At 40.8% G+C, this 22,787-nt stretch overlaps 1 protein-coding gene across 1 annotated transcript in view; it reads left to right on the top strand.

Moving 5' to 3' along the window:
• Positions 1-471: 471 nt before the first annotated feature.
• Positions 472-22,787, top strand: part of iglon5 (IgLON family member 5) — a 318,662-nt gene continuing 296,346 nt past the window's right edge. The window contains exon 1 of the mRNA XM_022673935.2: positions 472-1,229. Coding sequence (XP_022529656.2) covers positions 1,157-1,229 — 73 coding nt within the window. The 5' untranslated portion in view covers positions 472-1,156. The remainder of the gene's footprint in view (positions 1,230-22,787) is intronic.

Below are 22,787 nucleotides of genomic sequence, written 5' to 3'. Positions count from 1 at the left end.
ATAGTGTAACAGATTCTTCAACTGCATCCTCCTACAGTATATATATATATATATATATATATATATATACACACACACACACACACACACACACACACACAGGGCTACTACATGCCTACTAATATGCACCCCACGCCCCTCCCCCTTCCCTCCTCTCTGCACCGCCCACCCCCTTGGATTCCTTTGGACACAGTGTTTGAGGAGCACTAGCACTGCAGTACGTCCAGCTTTGCTATAAATCACACCACAAGATCAGCCTCGCTTCGCCTGTGCTTGCGTTAGTCCCGCCCACTGCTCGTCTCTGATTGGCCGAGCCGACCCCCTACTCCTTCTCTGCGGTTGCAGGGATTGGCCAAACTCACCAACCCCTTCTCCAGCTGCCAATCAGGACTGTGCGCCCCTACGTCTGTAAGCCCCCCTACGTTAACGATGCACGTCGCGTCGATGCGCAGAAAGAGAGAGAGAGAGAGAGAGAAACAGAGAGAGAGAGAGAGAGAGAGAGAGAGAGAAATCTTCCTCTCGTGCTTCTTGCTGCTGCTGTAGCTATAGCTGCTGCTACTGCTGCTCATCATCCTCTCCATCATCAGCAACATTATCATCATCTCGGCTGTGAGGAGGATGCGCTCTGCGTGAACGAGGGATTCCAGCGTCGCGCGTTTTATCTCGTCTTCTTTTCCTTATTCTTCTTCTCGCGGTTGTTTATTTGTTTGTTTATTTGTTTGTCGGTTTGTTTGTGGTGCTTTTGGCACGCGCAAGGGTCGCGGGAGCAGGGGAGGGGGGAGGAGGACCGAGCAGAAGAGCCCCGTCTTGGTTTGGGACCCTCTCTTACAGGACATTGTTTTTTTTCTCTTTGGAGGGGGAAGAGTAAGGGGTGCACGATACTTTTTTTCCTCCGGAGCTGCGCGCGCGTGCTTTTGCTGTTTTCCTGCGTTTTGCTTCAGCGTTTTTCTTCTTGCTGGTCCACTGCAGCCAGCGCGAGGACGAACCTTGGGGGAAAAAAAAACAAAAAAAAAAACAAACGGATCACAGGAGCAAAGGAGAGAAGGAGAGCGCGTGCGTACTGGTTATCGATAATTTGTCGAATCGATCAAGCTGATTGGGAGGACCTCCGTTTTTTGGTTACCTACCTGGAAGGACGAACGCGAGGAACAGAAGCATGGGGTGCTGCTTGGTGCTGCGGTGCGCGCTCGCTGGCGCGCTGCTGGTTCTGCTGGGTCTGCTCTCCAAAGGTAAGAAGAAGTGATGAGAGAGAGAGAGAGAGAGAGAGAGAGAGAGAGAGAGAGAGAGAGAGAGAGAGAGAGAGAGAGAGAGAGAGAGAGAAAGATAAACAGAAAGAAAGAGAGAGATGGAGAGACAGAAGGAAAGAAAAAGATGTAGAGAGAGAGAGACATAGGGAAAGCAATAAATAGAGAGTGAGATAGAGAGGAAGAGAAACAGAAATAGGGAGAGAAATATGGAGAGACAGAAGGAAAGAGAGATGTTGAGTGAGAGAGACATAGGGAAAGCAATAAGAGAGACAGAAGGAAAGAGAGAGAGATAAAAAGACAGAAGGAATGCGAGAGAGATGGAGAGACAGAACGAAAGAGAGAGAGACATGGATAGAAAGATACACAGGGAAAGATATAAAGAGAGAGACAGTGTAAAAGAGATAGAATAAAGAGATGGAAAAATAGAGAGATGGATGGATGGATGTTGAGTGAGGAGGAGTGCGTGCGTGTGTGTGCGCGCGCGCCCGCGCGCTCCAGAGAGAGAGCGAGCGTGGTTGCAGGACTCGAATACTAATGCTGCGCGCGCGCTCGAGGGTCCTAAACCACGGGTCCATCTCTTTGATCTCAGTGTGTGTTTATGGCTTCTATGTTGTTTTTAATGTGCATGTGCGCGCGTGCATTGCTGGGTTTGGTGCACGCGCGCGCTGTTTTTTATATATATATTTTTTTGTTTTGTTGGGGGGGGGTTGGATGGCTCGCGCCGAAGGTTGATGATCACAGCTGCCGCATCAGCAGCAGCGCTGCACAGTCCGCTCGCTCGCGCGCGCGCTCACGCTCCACCACGTACGAGCGCTGCATAGCAAGCAAGAGTTTTAGAGACACTCTCTCCCTCCCTCCCGCCTTCCCTCTCTCCATCCTTCCCTCCCTCTCTCTCTTTCTCGTTTCTCCTCCCCCTCCTCCCTCTTTTCCCCCCCCCCTCGTTCCTCTGCAACAAGTCAGCTCTAGCGTAGTGCGCGCTGGTACTGAGCTATATAAGTGGTAGTAGGCTGCAGTCACTGTATGCGAGCGTGTGTTTGTAAGCGCGCGAGCGCGTGTGTCTGTGTATGCGTTTGGGGGGAAAAAGAGCCATGCATGCAATATCACGTGAGACATCACGCCAGAGTGTGTGTTGAGTCATATGAGGGCACCCCACTGTGTTTGGGTTACTGTTTGTGAAACTGGACAGCATGGTTAGGTCATGTAGTGTGATAGTGTTTGGGTCATATTAGGGGCACCAGGTGTAAAAACAGTATATTATGTCATATAGTGTGACAGTGTTTGGGTAAAACTGGGCCGCATGTTAAGTCATACAGTGTGACACCATATGGATCACTTGGTGTGTTGGTGTGTTTAGGTCAAACTGGACAGTACGTAAGGTCATATAGTGTGACAGTGATTGAGTCGACTGGACAGTACGTAAGGTCATATAGTGTGACAGTGATTGAGTCGACTGGACAGTACGTAAGGTCATATAGTGTTAAAGTGTGTAGGTCAATCTGGGCTGCATGTTAGGTCAAGCAGTGTAACAGAGTTTGAGTCAAATTCAGTATCAGTGTGACTAGGTCAAACTGGACCATCATATAGTGTTACAGTGTTTGGGTCAAACTGGGCAATATTACGGTATTGCCCAGTTTGACCCAAACACTGTAGTAGGTCATACAGTGTGACAGTGATTGGGTCAAACTAGACAGTACATGAGGTCATATAGTGTGTCATTATTTAGTCATATAGTATTGTGTTATAGTGTGTAGGTCAAACTGGGCTGCATGTTATGTCATATAGTGTGACAGCATTTGAGTTAAATTCCGTGTCAGTATGACTAGGTCAAACTGGACAGTCATATAGTGTGACAGTGTTTGGGTCGAACTGGATAGTACATAAGGTTATATATTATGACAGTGTTTGGGTCAAATGCGGTGTCAATGGGATTGGGTCAAACTGGACAGAACAGTATAATAGAAGTGACACTATTTAGGTTATATAGGGTGTTTAGATCAAACTGGCTCACATGTTAAGTCATATAGTGTCACACTGTATGGGCCAAATAGGGTGTTGGTGTGTTTAGGTCAAACTGGACACTATGTAAGGTCATATTATGTTACACTGATTAAGTCATATTGGGTGTCAGTTCAATTAGGCTAAACTGGACAGTATAGTAGGTATACAGTGTGACACTATTTAGGTCATATAGGGTTTAGGAGCATTTATGTCAAACTGGACAGTATAGTGGGTCATCTAGTGGGACAGTGTTTGGGTCAAATGCAGTGTCAATGTGATTAGGTCAAACTAGACAGTATGTAAGGTCATATGATGTGACAGTGATTAATTCATATTGGGTGTCAGTTCAATAAGGTTAAACTGGACAGTATAGTAGGTCATCTAGTGTAACAGTGATTGAATCATGTAGGGTTTTAGAGTGTTTATGTCAAACTGGACTGCATGTTGGGTCATATAGTGTGACAGTGTTCGGGTCAAATACGGTGTCACTGTGATTAGGTCAAATTGGACAGTTCAGTGGGTCATACAGTGTGGCACTATTTAGGTCATATAGTGTAGCGATACAGTGTCTAGGTCAAACTGGGCTGCATGTTGGGTCATATAGTGTAGCAGTGTTTAAGTCATATTGGGTATCAGTTTGATTAGGTCAAACTGGAAAGTAAAGTGGGTCATATACTGTGACACTATATGTATCACTTAGGGTGTTGGTGTGTTTAGGTCAAACTAGACAGTATAGTGGGTCATATAGTGTGACAGTGTTTGGGTCAAATGCGGTGTCAGTGGGATTAGGTCAAACTGGACAGTATGTTAGGTCATGCAGTGTGGCAGTGATTGAGTCATATTGGGTGTCAGTTTGATTAGGTCAAAGTGGGCAGTATAGTGGGTCATATAGTGTGACACTATTTAAGTCATGTAGGGTTTTAGAGTGTGTTTATGTCAAAGTGGACAGCAGGTTAGGTCATATAGTGTGGCACTATTTAGGTCATATGTTAGTCATACAGTGTGACACTATTTAGGTCATATGTTAAAATGTTAAGGTCAAACTGGACAGCATGTTAGGTCATATAGTGCGACACTATTTAAGTCATATATTAGAGTGTTTAGGTCAGACTGGACAGTATAGTGGGTCATATGGTGTGACAGTGTTTGGGAGTCAGTGTGTTTGGTATATTGTGATGCAGCATTTTGTTTGCCTAAAACATTAAGCACTGCATGACCATACTAGAGTGTTTGATGTAAAGTATTTTTGCAGTTATCAGACAATATAGTTTTATGAGACCGTGTGTTTGGTATTGTGATGCAGTGTGATTAATATAATAAGGCAATGTGTTTTGTATGAATATATGAATGAGACACAAATCTCTCAGATAAAAAAAAAAATAACAAGGCATTATTATTGGTGAGCACCAGATGAATAAATAGCATCAGATGAATAATAGCTCAGAAGCTCTGAATCCAGCCAACGCTGCAGAATCTCTAGAAGGCATTAAAGCAGGGAATATGAGTATGTATAATGGATGAGTCTAATCCTGTTATAGCGTGGTTATAACATGCATAATGCATATATATATAGCAATTTGCTTTATTACATTGTCATAATATTATCAGCGCGTCTGTGTAGATCCTGATCTGAGATCAGGCTGTATCTGACAGCAGGGTCATTATCACCTTCCCCTAGTCTACATACATTACACTCTGAGAGCAGATGACTGATCTCCCTCACTCGCCTTCAGGGCTGTTCAGTGTTCTGCATTCTGATCTCCTCACCGTTAACCAATCAGCTCGGCTTCTGGCTGTTCCTTCAGCATATCATTATGACCAACTCCTTGTGGCAGTGTGTTTGGTATTATCTGGTAGTGTGTTTGGTAGTATGAATCACTGTGTTTAGCATTATGAGACAGTATGTTTGGTTCTATGAATGTTCATACTGTGGGGCAAAGTGTTTGGTACTATGAGGCAGTGTGTTTGGTTCTATGAATGTTCATACTGTGGGGCAAAGTGTTTGGTACTATGAGGCAGTGTGTTTGGTTCTATGAATGTTCATACTGTGGGGCAAAGTGTTTGGTACTATGAGGCAGTGTGTTTGGTGCTATGAAGCAGTGTGTGTTTGGTACTATGAGGTACTGTTTTTGGGGTTAAGAAGCAGCAGTTGTGTGTGGTACTGTAAGGCATTTTGTGTAGCATTATGAGGCAGTGTGTTTGGTATTATGAAGCAGTGTGTTAAGCACTATGAGGCAGTGGGTTTGGCACTATGAAGCAGTGTGTTTAGCATTATGAGGCAGAGTGTTTGGTATAATGAGGCAGGGTGCTTGGGATTATGAAGCATCAGTTGTGTTTGGCAATATGAAGCAGTGTGTTTAGCATCATGAGGCAGTGTGTTTGGAGTTATGAAACAGCAGTTGTGTTTGGTACTGTTGGGCAGTGTGTTTGGTATTATGAAGCAGTGTTTGGTATGATGAGGCAGTATGTTTGGTATTATGAAGCAACAGTTGTGTCTGGCACTATGAATCAGTGTGTTTGGTATTATGAGGTACTGTGTTTGAGGTTAAGAAGCTGCAGTGTGTTTGGTATTATGAAGCAACAGTTGTGTCTGGCACTATGAATCAGTGTCTTTGGTAGAGTGTTAAGACTTATGAAACAGCAGTTGTGTTTGGTGTTTGGTATTATGGGGCAATGTGTTTGGTAGTATGAGGCAGTGTGTTTGGTTCTATGAGGCAGTGTGTTTGGTACTATGAGGCAGTGTGTTTGGTAATGTGGGGCAGTGTGTTTGCTACTATACGACTGTGGGTTTGGTGCAATGAAGCTGCAGTGTGTTTGGTTCTGTGAGGCAGTGTGTTTGGTACTATAAGGCAGTGTGTTTGGTTCCATAAGGCAGTGTGTTTGGTACTATGAGGCAGTGTGTTTGGTTCCATGAGGCAGTGTGTTTGGTATTATGGTGTAGCAGTGTGTTTGGAGTTTTAAGAACAGTTCAGTTAAAAACATAAAGTACTTTATGCAGAGAAACAGATAAAGAACTACAGTCTGTAACTATAGAACTACAGAGTGTCCTATATGGACAGGAAATGGTCATAATATTATGTGTATATCCAGGTTTAAGCTACTGATCCCATAGCAGATCCCTGAGTGGTCCGTTATCTTGTCCTGTGCACTCTGCCTCCTCGCTGACAGCGATTAGCACGTGCTGCTTTCAACGGGATGAAATCTGGGATTGCTCATTTGAATAAACAAATGACCACTTAATTGCAATGCGCCGATTAGCGAAGGCTAATGCGAATATTAGCGCTGTGTGTACACCGCAGCTTTGGCCACATTAACTGGTGGCACCTGGCACCATTAAATATGATTGTGGAAGTGTAGAGCAGGGTGTCGGGTCCCAAAGTCCCTGTGGACCAATGGCCTGTTGAGTTTAGAGGTTTACCTCAATTAGCTCAGATGATCTGACTCATTAACTAATTAGTGTGCCTGGCTTTGATTGGATGAGATTGAGAGCTATACTGTACTATAACAATGCAAAGTATTAGGATACCTACACATTAAACCATTGGGAATTTTAAAGACATCCCATTATGAACCCATAGTCATTAGTGTGTAGTCGGTCCCCCTTTTGCAATTATATCGACAGGTTTGGATTAAATTATTAAGACACCTATACATATAAAAAACCTACAGGATTTTTAATGACATTACATTTAAAACCCATAATCATTAGTGTGTAGTTGGTCCCCTTTGCAATTCTAACACCATGTGTGGAGCTCAGTTATTGATCAGCTGATCACTGGTTAGACACTCTTTCTGCACTTTTGGCATCAACAATATGCTATCTAGCTAGCACTGTGCTAGCAATGCTAGCGCTTGGGCTGCGCAATATATTGTTTAAGCATCGTCATTGCAGGAAGTGCGATGTCACTTAAGGCAATTAAATCAACCATGTCATGTTGCAATGTTTTGATTCTTGACACAAGAAGTAGATACACAGCGCTGTCTCTGTGTCTGTTTGAATGACAGGCTGCTGCTGCCTGAGAAGCGCAATAAGGAGGGGGAGCGCAAGCGGGAGGGGTAGCAGGAGTAAACATGAGTTAACCGTCGCATGGCCTCCATTCACATGGTTGGTCACATGCTTGTAAAATGCACTTTGCACATGTTGAAAGCTGTGCACCTCAGTCCAGCACAGTTTAGCAGCGCAGATTCAGTTACAGCTGAATTCATGCTTTTAATCCCAGAAAAACAAACCTTTCAAAAAGCCATTTAAATGCCTGATTAAAGAGCAGATTACTGTTGTTTTGCTGTTTTACACAGGTTTAGAGTGCTCGGCCCTGACTCAGCTTCTGATTGGTCCAGACGTGAGACAGCGCGTGGGTGGGGGCGGGACTGGTGACATCATGGGCTTTGCATTGTTTAATATTGCGATACAGTATATATCATCAAAAAACGCCCCACTTTTTTCTAATATCTTGCAGTATATTGCTAATGCTGTATTAGCAATGCCGGTGACCAGGCTGGCCCAATGTCACTAATATCAAAATATCGAAATAGCTATGCTGGTGACAGAGCTCATCCAACGTTGCTATGGCAGTGGCCCAGCTGGCCAATAGGCAGCTCCTTCTGTCTTTATTTCCTCTTTTGACCCCAAGTACAGTTATCTGTGTTAAAAAAAATTCCCAGCCCAGTATGTGCATTAGCAGGTGTTGCCTGGCGAAATCAACTTTGAAGGCGCCAAAGATAATTGAGGGCTTCAAAGCCTTTTTGATTCTGATTAGACTGGAGAAGTTCAGGAAATTAGAAATTAGTCTATACAGTTCAGACTATAAGAGGGCAATCATTATCTTTAGAACATGACCTCTAGGAATTATCCATCCTCTGAGGAATTGCAGGACTTCCAGAGTTGTTAAAACTTGCATTCAGGCCTTTGGTTCTTGTCTGACGTTTGGTCTTTGACCTCTAGTGCTCTTTTGTTGGGGATTTCTAGAGATACAAAAAAGGGTTTATGGAGACAGATCTCAAAATTCATGTTGTTTCTTGCATTCTGAAGAATGCAAATGTTGTAGGGGTGCCAGTAATCTAGGAATTAAAAGCTCATGATCATTATTTGTAGAACATGACCTCTTGGGTTGATCCAACTTCTGTGGAATTGCAGGACTTCCAGGGTTGTTAGAAAAGAGGAGACCATCTGAGGCTGACATTGCATTCAGACCTTCAGTTATTGTCTGGCATTTGGTTTTGACCTCTAGTCTTCTCTTGTTGGAGAATTCTAGAGATTCAAAAATGGTTTATGGAGACAGATCTCAATATTCACAATGTTTCTTGCATTTCTAGGGAATGGAAATGTTGTAGGGGTAATTAAGGAATTAAAAGCTCATGATCATTATGTGTAGAACATGGCCTCTTGGGTTTATCCAACTTCTGTGGACTTGCAGGACTTCCAGAGTTGTTGGAAAAGAGATCATCTGAGATGGAAACTTGCGTTCAGACCTTTAGTTCTTGTCTGTTGTTTGGTTTTGACCTCTAGTCCTCTCTTTTTGAAGATTTCTAGGGATTAAAAAAGGGTTTACGGAGACAGATCTCAATATTCACGTGGAGATGTGTAGAACATGGCCTCTTGGGTTTATCCACCCTCTGTGGACTTGCAGGTCTTCCAGAGTTGTTAAAAGTTGCATTCAGGCCTTCAGTTCTTGTCTGGCGTTTGGTTTTGACCTCTAGTCCTCTCTTGTTGGAGAATTCTGAGGATTAATTCTGTGGATAAAAGAGACAGATCTCAATACTGACGTTGTTTCTTGCATTTGTGAAGAATGGAAATGTTGTAGGGGTGCCAGCAATTAAGGAATTAAAAGCTCATGGTCATTATCTGTAAAACATGACCTCTATGCAATTGCAGGTCTTCCAGCGTTGTCAGAAAAGGGGGAATTATTCCTGTGGGCATGTAGTCCTCCAGGATTCCAGTTCAACAGCCCCGCTGTAAGATCATGTTAGGATGCGTGGGCTTTTTGATGGGCTTCACAAACTGACAAACAGACTGCTTGAGATGTTTCCACTGAAGCACACTTGACAATCCAGATGACATGCATTCAGGGGAAGGGGAAAGCCTCTGGCAATTGATGGTTCCTTTTCTTGGAATTGAGAAGCTCATTCCCCAGAGGATGTGTCTGCATGTCTGCAGATTTGTATGCCGGAGGAGATCGTCTGAGGCGGACACTTGTGTTCAGACCTTCAGCTCTTGTCTGGCGTTTGGTCTTTGACCTCTAGTGTTCTCTTGTTGGAGAATTCTAGGGATACAAAGGGGTTTATGGAGACAGATCTCAATATTCACTTTGTTTCTTGCGTTTCTGAGCAATGGAAATGCTGTAGGGGTGCCAGATATTTAGCAATTAGGAAAAGGCCATAGGGCAAAATAGTTGCATGAAGAGTCATTCAAGACATTTACACACTTTTTTGTTTATGAGCAGAGAGTGGTCCAAACTACAGATCCTTAGTCTTTTCCTAAAATCGATGGCCTGGGGTTCCTTTCATGGGGACTCATGTTGTGCTGCCAATTCACTCCAGGTGAAAAAGGTATCTGCTCCTGGTGCTATGTGTGCGGTTATGTGATTGGTTTATTTGGTAACACTTTCTATGAATGTCATCTCTATTAGGCTCTATTACCACATTCATAACATATAATGCATTCATAAGGCATTAAAAACATGGCTATAAATATTTATTACATTATGACTTGTGATCATAATACATTATAAGCTGTGTTTATAATATATATATATATATATATATATGTTTAAATAGTATATAGCTATCGTTAATAATATAGTCCCACAATGAAAGTCTGGAACTTTACTTAGAGCGCACAAAGACCTGTTATAATACATTATAATTGACTATAACTAATATTATATTGAAGACAAGAATACTTTATGAGTGGTTAAAATATTTATTTATAGGATTATTGAGGGTGTGTTTATAGATTGGAAGCTTTTTTAGTCATAATACAGTCTGTAAACTGGGACTTGGTTTCTTGGTATTGACCTATAACATGTTATAAACACAGCTATTATGATTTATAATCACAGTTCAAGATACATAAAAAAACATGGCTATAATGAATTATACATTTTTATAAATATGTATAGCCATGTTTATAATGCCTTATGAATGCATTATAATGTGTTATTAGTATGTTTATAGGTTTTTATAGAGATGACATTCATAGAAAGAGTTACATTTTATTTTTATAATATGGTTGCTTCCACGTATTGCAGTGCTTCCCTCTATTTTACTAAATCTTAATAAAGCTACACTGTGATGGGACTAGAGCGAGGGTACTGTAATAAGCTCAGCATGGTGATAAATGCTGGTCTGAGTGTTTGAATTAAAAAAAACAGCCAAAGTTTTTGTGAAACTACATGCAGGAAAGTAAAACATGGAATTGGGCAATTGGTCCACAGTTCAGACGATGACCTTACTGTAATGTGTGAAAACGAACCAGGTATAATGAGCTCCACCAACAAACAAGGCTAGAACCAGTCCTGGGGCGGACTGTATTGGCAAACTTGATGACTGAATTCATCATTATGTTCATTACGTCCACAGTCCACTGGTTTATTATGCTTCGCAAATTTGAATTAACTCAATTAGCTCAACCAGTAAATGCTGTTCTTTCAGTCTTGTTATATCTTATTTAAAAGACCTCTCAGTATACAAATTCCTCTTTTTATTAAAAACCATGAAACTCAAGAATGAGTTTTTGAATTATTTCAAGCGTATTATGTCTAATTTGAGGTACAAAAACACTGCTTTTACCAAATAAAGCTTATAAAAATGGACCACTATACAGTAAATATTGGGATTAATACTGAAGAGAAATTGGGTTTTGTGAATCAAATCGGTGCTGGATCCACATCACACACAATCATTCCAAGGTTCTTTCGGCTTAAGGCTTTTTTTCAAAATTCTGGGTTTTGAGTCTACTCTTATTTAAGGAACCTTGAGAAATTTGCAGACCTCTTTTTTATTGAAATGGAGGATTTTTTATAACCCTGAAACTTTAACTGTGGAGTTACTCAAACAGTGAATGAGTTCTCAAATTCTTTTAAGCTTATTATATCTTATTTGAGATACAAAACACTGCTTTTACAAAAAAAAAAAAAACTATAAAAATGGACCACTATACAATTAATAGTGGGATTTATATTGTAGGGACCTGTTGAGTAGTTGAGGTCAGAGTTGGTATTGGAAAAAAAAAATCCAAATGTTTCTTATGTCTAGAAGGCAGTGATGGGACTTCCTTTAGTTTGTCAAATCCAAAACTTATTACTGACCTCATCAAGCCATTCTTAGCGCTTTTCCACCTAAAGAAATCTGGTTCTTGAACCAGCTCCATTCAGGCTTATAACCAGCCCACTTTTCCACCAGTTTTAGTTGATCTGTCAAAACGTAACATCATACATCTTCAACAGAGGGCGGTGCACAGCTGCGGTGAACAGAAGTGGTCATGGTTCGTGCTTAAGAACCTAGTATTCTTCAGTTCTTTCTGCAAATGAACGTTCCTGGTTTCAGAACCTACTTTTGTTGGTGAAAATGTGACGAACGGTTCAAAATTTGGTTTGAGAACTAGAACGGTGTCGCTTCCACATTGGTGGAAAAGCCCTGCCAATCAGTATCATTCCAAGGTTCTTCGGATTAAGACCTTTTTAAAAATTCTGGATTTTAAGATTACTCTCATTTAAGGAACCTTGAGGAATCTACAGACCTCTTTTTTATTGGAATGGGGGATTTTCCATAACCTGAAACTTTTCAAGCAGGGAATGAGCTCTTGATATATTTTATCAAAATAAGGCCTATAAAAATGGACTGCTGTTGAGTAGACAAGTCAGAGTTGGGATAGATATTGGTACTCTGTATTGATGCATCTCTAGTGGGGACTCATTTATTCTATAAGTATAAAAAACTCCCTACTTAATTCAACTGTTCAGCCTTTCATGAGTCCTGGGACGGGTTGGAGGTTTTGAGGATATCTCGGGAAAAGAAGAAGGTAGATAAAGAGACACCTATATCACATAAGTGACCTACAGTGACCTCCTGAGAGACACTGCGAGACACTGCCCACCCACCCAGAGTACAGATAGAGAGGGAGCGATACAATACAAGAGCGAGAGAACAATCTGGACACAGATAGAGAGAAAAAGAGGGAGGGAGGGAGGGAGGGGGATGGAGGAGACCAGGCAGTCTGTCCTGGTTGGAACACATACTTTGGCGAGACATTTGTTTTTGCGATGAATGCTAATTACACCCGAAAACAACAGATACCCCTGAACAGCGCCCAAGGACAACCGCTCTCATCACGCCCACCTTGTTTCGTCCCAAAGCCCCTTCCCCTCCATCTCATTACTGTCAGAATCGTTCACTAGGTCAAGGAGTCGCCTCGCGTTAAACGTCGCACCGTATCTAACCACCGTCCGGACCCAGTCCGTCAAGAACCGACAGAGCGGCAGCACGTAAAAGATTCAGCCGAGGTGCAGAAACACCCGCATTACGGCGCCGGCAGCCATCGGCCTGAGATACAGTCATCACTCAAGCCGGTGGATTTCCCCGTGCCAATTCAGAGTGGAGGTTATTGATGGTATTATCTGAGCTGCCGGCTTTCTGTCGAGCCTGGCATCTCGGCTCCAGATAGAAAAAAAGTGAAGGAAGAGAAAAAGAGATTCTTCAGGCAGAATCCTTCCGAGGTTCTTCTAAAGACTGTACGTTTTTTTAGGTATGAACTTGTACCCTTGTAGATATTGATTTGGGAGTCCTCTTACTTACGTGACTCCAAGAATTGCCTCAATCCAGTTGTCAGCATTGCTATTTCCAGGTGGTTCGCATTTCTTTTTTTTTTTTCTTTTCCAATTTTTCCCAATTTACACAGCCAATTACCCAACCCACTCATTAGGGCTCCCCCTATCACTAGTGATGCCCCAACACACCAGGAGAGCGAAGACTAACACATGCTTCCTCCGATACATGTGAAGTCAGCCATCGCTTCTTTTCGAGCCGGCTGCCCTGTGCTGCAGACATCACCCTAAGAGTGATGTGTGGAGAGAGCTCCATCTACCCACCCGGAGGGAGCAGGGCCAATTTTACTCCCTCTGAGCGCCGGCAGCTTGATGCTACAGCTGCATGAGCGGGGGTTCGAACCTGCGACCTCCCGCTCATAGTGGCAGCGCTTTAGACCGCTGGACAACTCGGCGCCCTCCGGTTCGCATTTCTAAGGAACCATTCAGAACCATTAACCCTTAGAACCCTACAGATGGCTTTTCCGTCCAAAATCGCACCTTGTGTTCTCAGATTAATTACTCAGGACTATATATGGTTAGAAAGGGCGGAACTTACTCTTTTTTTAAATAGTGATGACATCCCAGTGCAGTAAAGCATCTGCATTCTCAATTAAATCCATTAATAATATTTATTTGCTCAAAATCTCTGAATAAATTGAAAATGCACAATAAAAAATACGAGCAATTTGCTTTTCCCCAACAAATATTGTATTATTTACTTCTAGAGCTTCAAACATATTTATATGATGTTTCAAACCAAATAATATCAGTAAATAAAGACTCAAAAGTGTCCACAGCAAAAAAAATGGTGTGAAACTACCTGCTTTACTCAAACTAAAGCTAGGTATGATGTGCGCACTACTTATATACTTATATAGTTTTTATTTTACTTGCACATTTTTACTAAGTAGTTTTTTTGCACTAATCATTTTTTTTACATTTATTTAGACTAAAAAGTTTATATTTTAATATTTTTGTATATACAGTAGTTTTCTTTGTGTGTCCTGATTAAAATACTGAAAGGTATAGGCTGCTCTGAGTGTCAGGTGTTTAGTATCTACATGTATCCTAGAGGTGTGATTATTGATTATCAAGAGAAATAAATCCGCCTGATGCTGTTTCTCCACGTGCTTACAATATATGTATGCTAAAACAGTATATATCTATCAGTAATAATCTAGTCCCACAAGGAAAGTAAGTCACTTTACTTGGAGCACACAAAGACCTGTTATAATACATTATAATTGACTATAACTAATATTATATTTAAGACGAGTATAATTCATGAGCGGTTAAACTATATATTTAGAGTATTACTCAGGGTGTGTTTTTAACTAATGCATAATTCTGCTAGCTGGGTCTAAGTTTCTTGGTATTGACGTATAACACGTTATAAACGCAGCTATTAATGCATTATAATCACAGTTCATGATGCATAATAAACATGGCTATGGTGGATTATACTTTTTATAAATATGTGTAGCCTTGTTTATAATGCCTTATGATGACATATAAAGAGATGACATTCATAGAAAGTGTGTTTATATATATATATATATATATATATATATATATATATATATATATATATATATATATATATATATATATATATATAACACATAAATAGAAATGGTACCAGTGAGCTGATATATACTGTGAAACCTTTCTTAGATACTGATTTTACTTTTTTTGTGTTTTCCATCAATCAGCATTATACGTGTCATATTAATATATTAATATGTTTCTAAGTATGTTTAACTATTTACCATAAATTAAATGACTAAGTTGCCACTGTTGCTTTTTTAATTGATGTGTTTTTAAAGGTAGTCGTATTTTTTTACTAAGTAGTTTTTTTGCACTAATCATTTTTTTTTACATTTATTTAGACTAAAAAGTTAATATTTTTGTATATACAGTAGTTTTCTTTGTGTGTCCTGATTAAAATACTGAAAGGCATAGGCTGCTCTGAGTGTCAGGTGGTTTTTAGTATCTACATGTATCCTAGAGGTGTGATTATTGATTATCAAGATAAATAAATCCACCTGATGCTGTTTCTCCATGTATTTTATCAAAGTAATAATTAATAAACCATGTAATGAACTTAAATCATTAATATTGTTATGATTTCAACTCATAAACACTCTAGTTTAATCATTTTTGAAAATATATCCTAGGTGTGAATATATTTAAAGTCTATACATTCAAAAAACAGGCGCTTGGTAAAATTTTGATTAAAACATGATCAGTTCCAGGAAAATATAACAATTCTGCTTCCTTTTACATTTTAAATGATGATATTTTTGAGCAGTCGTATGTCTTCTGGAGTAAAAGAGATCAGGGCATGTGTCTGTCTGATATAATTACTGTGTTATAAGACCTGAATAAGAGGAACTGAAAAAAAAACAGAGACAAAAAAAACACACATTAAAACAGCCTAGAGTTCAAAGGGTTAAAATGAAGCTACCATAAAATCGTGGACTCCTCATGAAGCATCCAGTGTAGGTAAATATGTCACTTGGTTTGTCACCAGAGAGAAGGCTTGTTACTGTAGCATATGGGCGAGAAGTGGGGTCGGTACACACGGCACATGTTAGCCAGCCCGTTCCCCCCAGGGGGCTTCAGAAGCAGGAACTCTGGCTCGTGGATCAGGAACGAGGGGGGAACAGGGAGCCGCCGACTGCCAACCCCAACAGATGCCTCCTTGTTGAAACCCAAAGCCCCCGGTCCTCGTCCAATCTGATCACTGATGTGCAAGATGTACCCTGTCCACTTCTTCACAGGACCTGGCTTACCCTCTGATTGTTACATTATATTTACTGTAAATTAAATTCCTCGTAAAATAACAGTTAAATACAGACATCATGCAATTTACCATCATTTTTTTTTACAGTTTTAGTACTGTTTTCTCAATTAGAGTTTCATACCATTCATAAGGCTTTTTAAACATGGCTATAATTATTTACTTTTAATAAATTTAATTGTTTATTAAGCATTATGCCTTGTGATCATAACACATTATAAGCTGTGCTTATAATATATATGTTAAAACAGTATATATATATATATATATATATATCGTTAATAATCTCTTTAAGAATCTATAAACATACTTATAGCACGTTATAATGCATTCATAAGGCATTATAAACAAGGCTATACATATTCATAAAAACGTATAATCACCATAGCCGTGTTTATTAATCATCATGAACTGTGATTATAATGCATTAATAGCTGCGTTTATAGCATGTTATATGTCAATACCAAGAAAATCAGTCCCAGCTTGCAGAATTATGCATTAGTTAAAAACACACCCTTAATAATACTCTAAATATATAGTTTAACTGCTCATGAATTATACTCATCCTAAATAAAATATTAGTCCATTATAATGTATTATAACAGGTCTTTACAATCCGGGTTAGCACCCGAACATCCCTTTCAGACAGCTTCCTCTTACAGCGTCCACAGTTAATCCTGTTGGATGTGGTTGGTTCTTCTTGGTGGAATGCTGACATTATCCTGGATATCGTGGCTCTTGATGCATCACAAAGACTTGCTGTCTTGGTCACAGATGCGCCAGCAAGACGTGCACCAACAATTTGTCCTCTTTTGAGCTCTGGTATGTCTCCCATATTTTGAGTAAAATTGTGCTCTTACTCTGCTAATTGAACCTTCACACTCTGCACTTACTGGTGCAATGTGCAATTAATGAAGATTGGCCAACAGGCTGCTCCAATTTAGCCTCTTAATGGACAATATTGGTTTGTGAATTGCATGAAAATGTGTTTTTCTTTCAAGAAGAGGGAAATTTGCAGGTGATCCTAAACTTTTGAGCGGTAGTGTATGAAAATTGCACTGCACATCATGACAGTGAATTTAGGACGGTGAGAAAAGTTTCGGCTGGAAGGCCCTCGGGCTGCAGGAGGGAAGGGTTGACGTAACGATGGCCGAGCAGAGTGATGCAGCAGGCCGGAGCAGCAGGGTGTTGAGAGCGGTGGCCGGGCGTGGTGCCCAGAGTTCTGCATGTGCTCGCCGCACCTGTTGGACAGAGGATTGACAGATTGCACTGTTGTCAGGGGCGATATTATGAGGCGTCATCTTGAGAAGCAAACGAGGCAGCCTCTGCTAAAAACCTCGCTTCAAGTCACTTTCTTTTGTTTGTTTTTTTGTTTGTATTTTTCACACCATTTGAGATGACCCGTCGCCCGGTGCGTAGCATGAACGTTTGATTACGGACGGATGGACAGCAGAGGGTTTAGGGTTTTATAAGACAAACAAACCGAGATATCTTAAGTAAACATCTTCAATCTAAGCTGCAGATCATGAGTGAGGAGGTGGATCTCACTCATGTAATGATTCAGCAGATGATGAAGCAGGATGCTGATTTTTTGTGTCATAAAGCTTAAGAATAAACAGAAGAAAACGCTGTATTTGGGGGAGTGCCATAATCATGTGTCATATCATTTATGATAATATTGCACAGCTCTGGAAAAAAATACGAGACCACTTCAGTTTCTGAATCAGTTTCTCTGATTTTGCTTTTTCATAGGTTTATGTTTGAGTAAAATTAACATCATTGTTTATATCTCTGGTTTTTAATCAATTTTTTCATGCATCTTGGCATCATGTTCTCCTCCACCAGTCTTACACACTGCTTTTGGATAACTTTGGATGCTTTACACTCCTGGTGCAGAAATTTAAGCAGCTCAGTTTGGTTTGATGTTCAGCTTGTGATCATCCATCTTCCTTTTGATTATATTCCAGAGGTTTTTTATTTGGTAAAATCAAAGAAACTCTTAATTTTTAGGTGCTCTCTCATTTTATCTGGAAGTTCTCCATCTGTCTATGACTAGAAGAGTCCTACCCCTAGGAGCAGTCACACCTCTAGAACAAGCCTCACCTCTAGGAACAGTCCCACCCCTAGGAACAGTTTCACCCCTAAAAACAGTCCCACCCCTAGGAACAGTCTTAACCCTAAGAACAGTCTCACCCCTAGCAACAGCCTTACCCCTAGGAACAGTCTTACCCCTAGGAACAGCCTTACCCCTAGGAACAGTTTATCCCTAGAAACAATCTTACCCCTGGGAACAGTTTTATCCCTAGGAACAGTCTCAACCCAAGGAATAGTCTTATCCCTAGCAACAGCCTTGCCCCTAGCAACAGCCTTACCCCTAGGAACAGTCTTAACTCTAGGAACAGTCTCACCCCTAGAACAAGTCTAACCCATAGGAAGAGTCTCACCCCTATACAACAGTCTTACCACTACTAACAGTCTAATCCCTAGGAACAGTCTTATCCCTGAGAACAGTCTCAACCCTAGGAGCAGTCTTATCTCTGAGAACAGTCTCACCCCTACAACTAGTCTTATCCCTGGGAACAGTCCCACCTTAGGAACAGTCCTACCCCTAGGAACAGTCTTATCCCTAGGAACATTCTAAGTCTTGTCTCTAGGAATAGTCTCACCCCTAGGAACAGTCCTACCCCTAGGAAGAGTCCTACCCCTAGGAACAGTCCCACACCTAGAACAAGTATCACCACTAGGAGCAGTCTTATCCCCAGGAACAGTCTCAAGCCTAGGAATAGTCTTATCCCTAAGAACAGCCTTACCCCGACCAACAGCCTTACCCCTGGGAACAATCTTACCCCTAGGAACAGTCCTATCTCTAAGAACAGTGCCACCCTTAGAACTCATCCCTAGGAATAGTCTTACCCCTAGGAACAGTCTCACCCCTAGGAACAGCCTTACCCCTAGGAACAGTCTCACCCCTAGGAACAGTCTCACCCCTAGGAACAGCCTTACCCCTAGGAACATTCTTATCCCTAAGACCTTTCTTATCCTTGGGAAAAATCTTATCCTTATCAACAGTCTCACCCCTAGGAACAGTCCCACCTCTAGGAACAGTCCCACGCCTACAAACAGGGCAGGGCTAACATGTTGTTGCGCTTATGTAACAGTTATATAACACTGATCTCCACATTCATTTGATGATGATATCTTATCTGACCTCACGTTCCGAACATTATTAGAAAGGTCAGCCAGATCAAGGAGCATCTTCGAGGTTAGAGATCAGGCCGCTTGGCTAAACGCTCCTTGCGCCCCTTGCAATTCCAATTGATCTCTTGGAGAGTGCGGGCGGAGGCGCGTGCCTCGTGCGTTGTTCCTCGTACACCGCCGCGCTCGCAATTAGGTCCGGAATAATAAACGAGGACCGTCTCGCGATGATTATTCATTACTATAATTACAGTCATTATAAGTGTACGGAGTTGAGAAAAATGGAAATGAAGTTGGTTAGCTTGTGGCGTGGGACGGGTTCTTTCACCATGTATAATTACTGTAATACTAGCCACTTCCTCACCCTGTAGTCCCACTCCCAGCGCGAGGAGCCCTCCACGCCGCCTCGTGCATGAATATGTGCATGAGCAAAAGGCTCGGCCTCTAATAAAAGCGGGGAGAAAAGACCCATGTTTTATTTAGCAATGGAGGAGCGAGATCAGTCGAGTGGCTGCAGAGTGGGTGTAGAGGCTGAAATAAGTGGTGTGAGACGCACACACACTTTACACACACACTTATACACACATACACACACACACTCGAATGCGCCGCACTCCTCACCCACACACACTAGCAAATGCATTCACGTACATGCAAGGACACATAGCTGACGCCTACATGGCTAGCATTCTAATACTGAGCCACACACTGGCATACACACACAGTATACTGCATACAGTGTAGAGCATACAGAGTACAGACACGACTGGGTTTAGGGTTATTTTAATATGTATAATCGGATACAGATTACCTGTTCAATTATCAGAATAATGTTTAATAATGTATTTACTAGTTTAGAGTAATCCTTTAAAGCAGGGGTGTCCAAACTTTTTTTGTTGGTGGCCAGAAGGAGAAATATATTTGAAGTCATGGACCACAGACTCTGTAATAAAACAAATAATGAAATATACCACTTTAAATAATACATTTTTTCCTGATTATTTAATTTACACACCATTTTACTTGACTTACTATCTTTATCTTTGACAGTGTTGTGTAAACTAAGATTTTTCAAATTGATGTTTTATTTCATGATGTCTCTTAATATTTAACTCCTTAATTACGGCAACTTTTAGACTCTTTGCCCCGTTTTTTTTTTCGCTAGAAATGCGCACTCTCTCCGCTTTTAGACTCTTTGGCCCGTTTTTTTTCTGCGCTAGAAATGCGCACTCTCTCCGCTTTTAGACTCTTTTGGTCCGTTTTTCTGCGCTAGAAATGCGCACCCTCTCCGATTTTAGACTCTTTGGCCCGTTTTTTTTTCGCTAGAAATGCGCACTCTCTCCGCTTTTAGACTCTTTGGCCCGTTTTTTTTTCGCTAGAAATGTGCACTCTCTCCGATTTTAGACTCTTTGGCCCGTTTTTTTTTCGCTAGAAATGTGCACTCTCTCCGCTTTTAGACTCTTTGGCCCGTTTTTCTGCACTAGAAATGCGCACTCTCTCCGCTTTTCTTTTAGACTCTTTGGCCCATTTTTTCGCTAGAAAGGAAATGGGCCGCAAATGGCCCGCGGGTCCTAGTTTGGACACCCCTGCTTTAAAGATTATTATCAGATTATTTTGGACTGCTTTTGAATTAACTGTATTCTAACACAAAGACAAAGGAAAAAAAGTTGAACACTATATAAGATATAATGTATACATTTACCATTCTCCATTCTGGGACTTTATCTAAAATCCAAATAGCCCCAAGTCTTTATGTAATAAATCCCCTGTCTATAGTTGTAGACCAATATCAAAAGCATAAACGAGTGCTCTCAGACTCAACCTCATTGGGAATCAGTTAGGAACAGTCTCACCCCTAGGAACAGTCTTACCTCTAGAAACAGTCTTATCTCTAGGAACAGTCTTAACTCTAGAAACAGTCTTACCTCTAGGAACAGTCTTAACCCTATGCCCAGTCTTAACCGTACTATCACTAGTAAGGAGCAGGGGTGTCGCCATATTTTCCTTCTGATTCAGCAGGTCTCACTGCTTGGTGGTGGCTTTACTTTACTATGTCATGTAAAGCTAAGTAAATAAAACTGTAATTCTTAACAAAAAACTTTTTAAAAAAGGTTTTAAAGTCAAACAAACACTGGATGTTAATCTATACAGTTTACGATTTCTCTCCTGAAAAATCCTGTTTATTTGGGTGAGTAAAGCACTTTACACTTGTAATTTCCCAAATTTCTCTAGCGCTAAGGCTGGAGCATTAGCATTAGCCGCTAACTGCTAGCGGTTAGCGCCTAATGCTGCCCAACAGCATTACAGTTAGCAGTTTGTCCCACACAGCTTGTTTTAACACGGTGATACATTGCCTTCTGAGCAGTGAAAAAACTAGCGCTTAGCCTGGTTAGCAGCTAATGCTAATACTGCTCCAGCCTTGGTGCTGGAGAAACTTCACTGAAAAGTCTCTATAACTCTGCGGAGTGACTTTACTGCTCCTTAATATCTGACTGATAGAATTTATACATAAGGAGCACCAGATTATAAGACACACTGATGATTTTTGGTCAAATTAAAGGATTTTAAGTGCGTCTTACAGCCACATTTCCTATAGTTTTCGGCCACAAGCCAGACGAATTCGAGCCAGCGGGTCGATAAGCACCCAGCACCCTGCGAGAAACATCTATATGTTCATACAAGCCCATAGACACGCTGTAAATAACCACTATTGATCAGTTATCTATTATCAATACTGCTCTTGTATAGGAAGAAGCCGACAGGAATTCTGAGGCTGAGGGAACGGTGGCGGCGTCGGAGGATTGAGCCATTGATGGGAAGATGTTTTGCCGCTCTGGGGGTTGTGTGTTTCAGTGTGTTTGAGTGTGTGTGTGTACAGTGTATATATATATATGTGTGTGTGTGTGTAGAACAGTGGAATAAGATTGGAGTGGGCTCTTTGCTCTGTGGGACGAGGATGAACAAGTGCTGCCTGATTTCTCCGTGTCCTCATTACGGCAGACATGGTCCTCGGCCGCAAATCAATGGAAAAAGGCTTAGAGACTGACGCCGGTCGCGCGCCGTGATTGCACGGTGTGTGTGTGTGTGCGGGGGTTTGTGGCGTACAGGTGTATGTGTACGCATTGATGTGCACTCAGATTGTAAACGAATAGTGAAGCGATCTATCAGACTATGAAGGAACTCATAAGGAATCATGTAGTAACTTCTTTAAAAGTGTTAAAGAAACCACTTTTTTAGCTCATTTTAGTTTTATTTAGTTTAATCTTTGGTGTGTTTTACTTTATGTTTTTGTTAACTTTTTAGTTTTTAATGTTGGTTTGTTTTATCTGGTTTTTTTTCACATTTCTTTTTAGTTTCTTTCTTTCCTTATATTGTTTTTAGGTATTGCTTATTTATATTTTACTCCTTTATATTATTCATCTGTAGTGGAATTTTTATTAGTTCTATTACCTTTTTTTGTACGTTGTACTTTTTTTTATGATTCCTACTCTTAAATGATTATATTTACCTTATTTGTTTTATATCTTAATATAAAAAAAAAAAGATTATTTTTTAAAATAATGATCTAATATATCTTATTAAAATGCTGTTTTTTCATTTTTTATTATTTATTTTATTCTATTTACATTTTTTTGTGTAGTTGTTGTCAATCCCTTGTAAAATAGGGCCACCCTCAATGTATTCCGAGTTTAAATAAAGGTTGATTAATTGATTGAAACCAAAATACTCTGTAAAGAAGCA

This window comes from Astyanax mexicanus, chromosome 1 (genome assembly GCF_023375975.1).
Source record: "Astyanax mexicanus isolate ESR-SI-001 chromosome 1, AstMex3_surface, whole genome shotgun sequence".
Taxonomy (NCBI): domain Eukaryota; kingdom Metazoa; phylum Chordata; class Actinopteri; order Characiformes; family Acestrorhamphidae; genus Astyanax; species Astyanax mexicanus.
The sequence above is the reverse complement of the archived record's forward strand: the minus strand, read 5'-3'. Positions and strand labels throughout refer to the sequence as shown.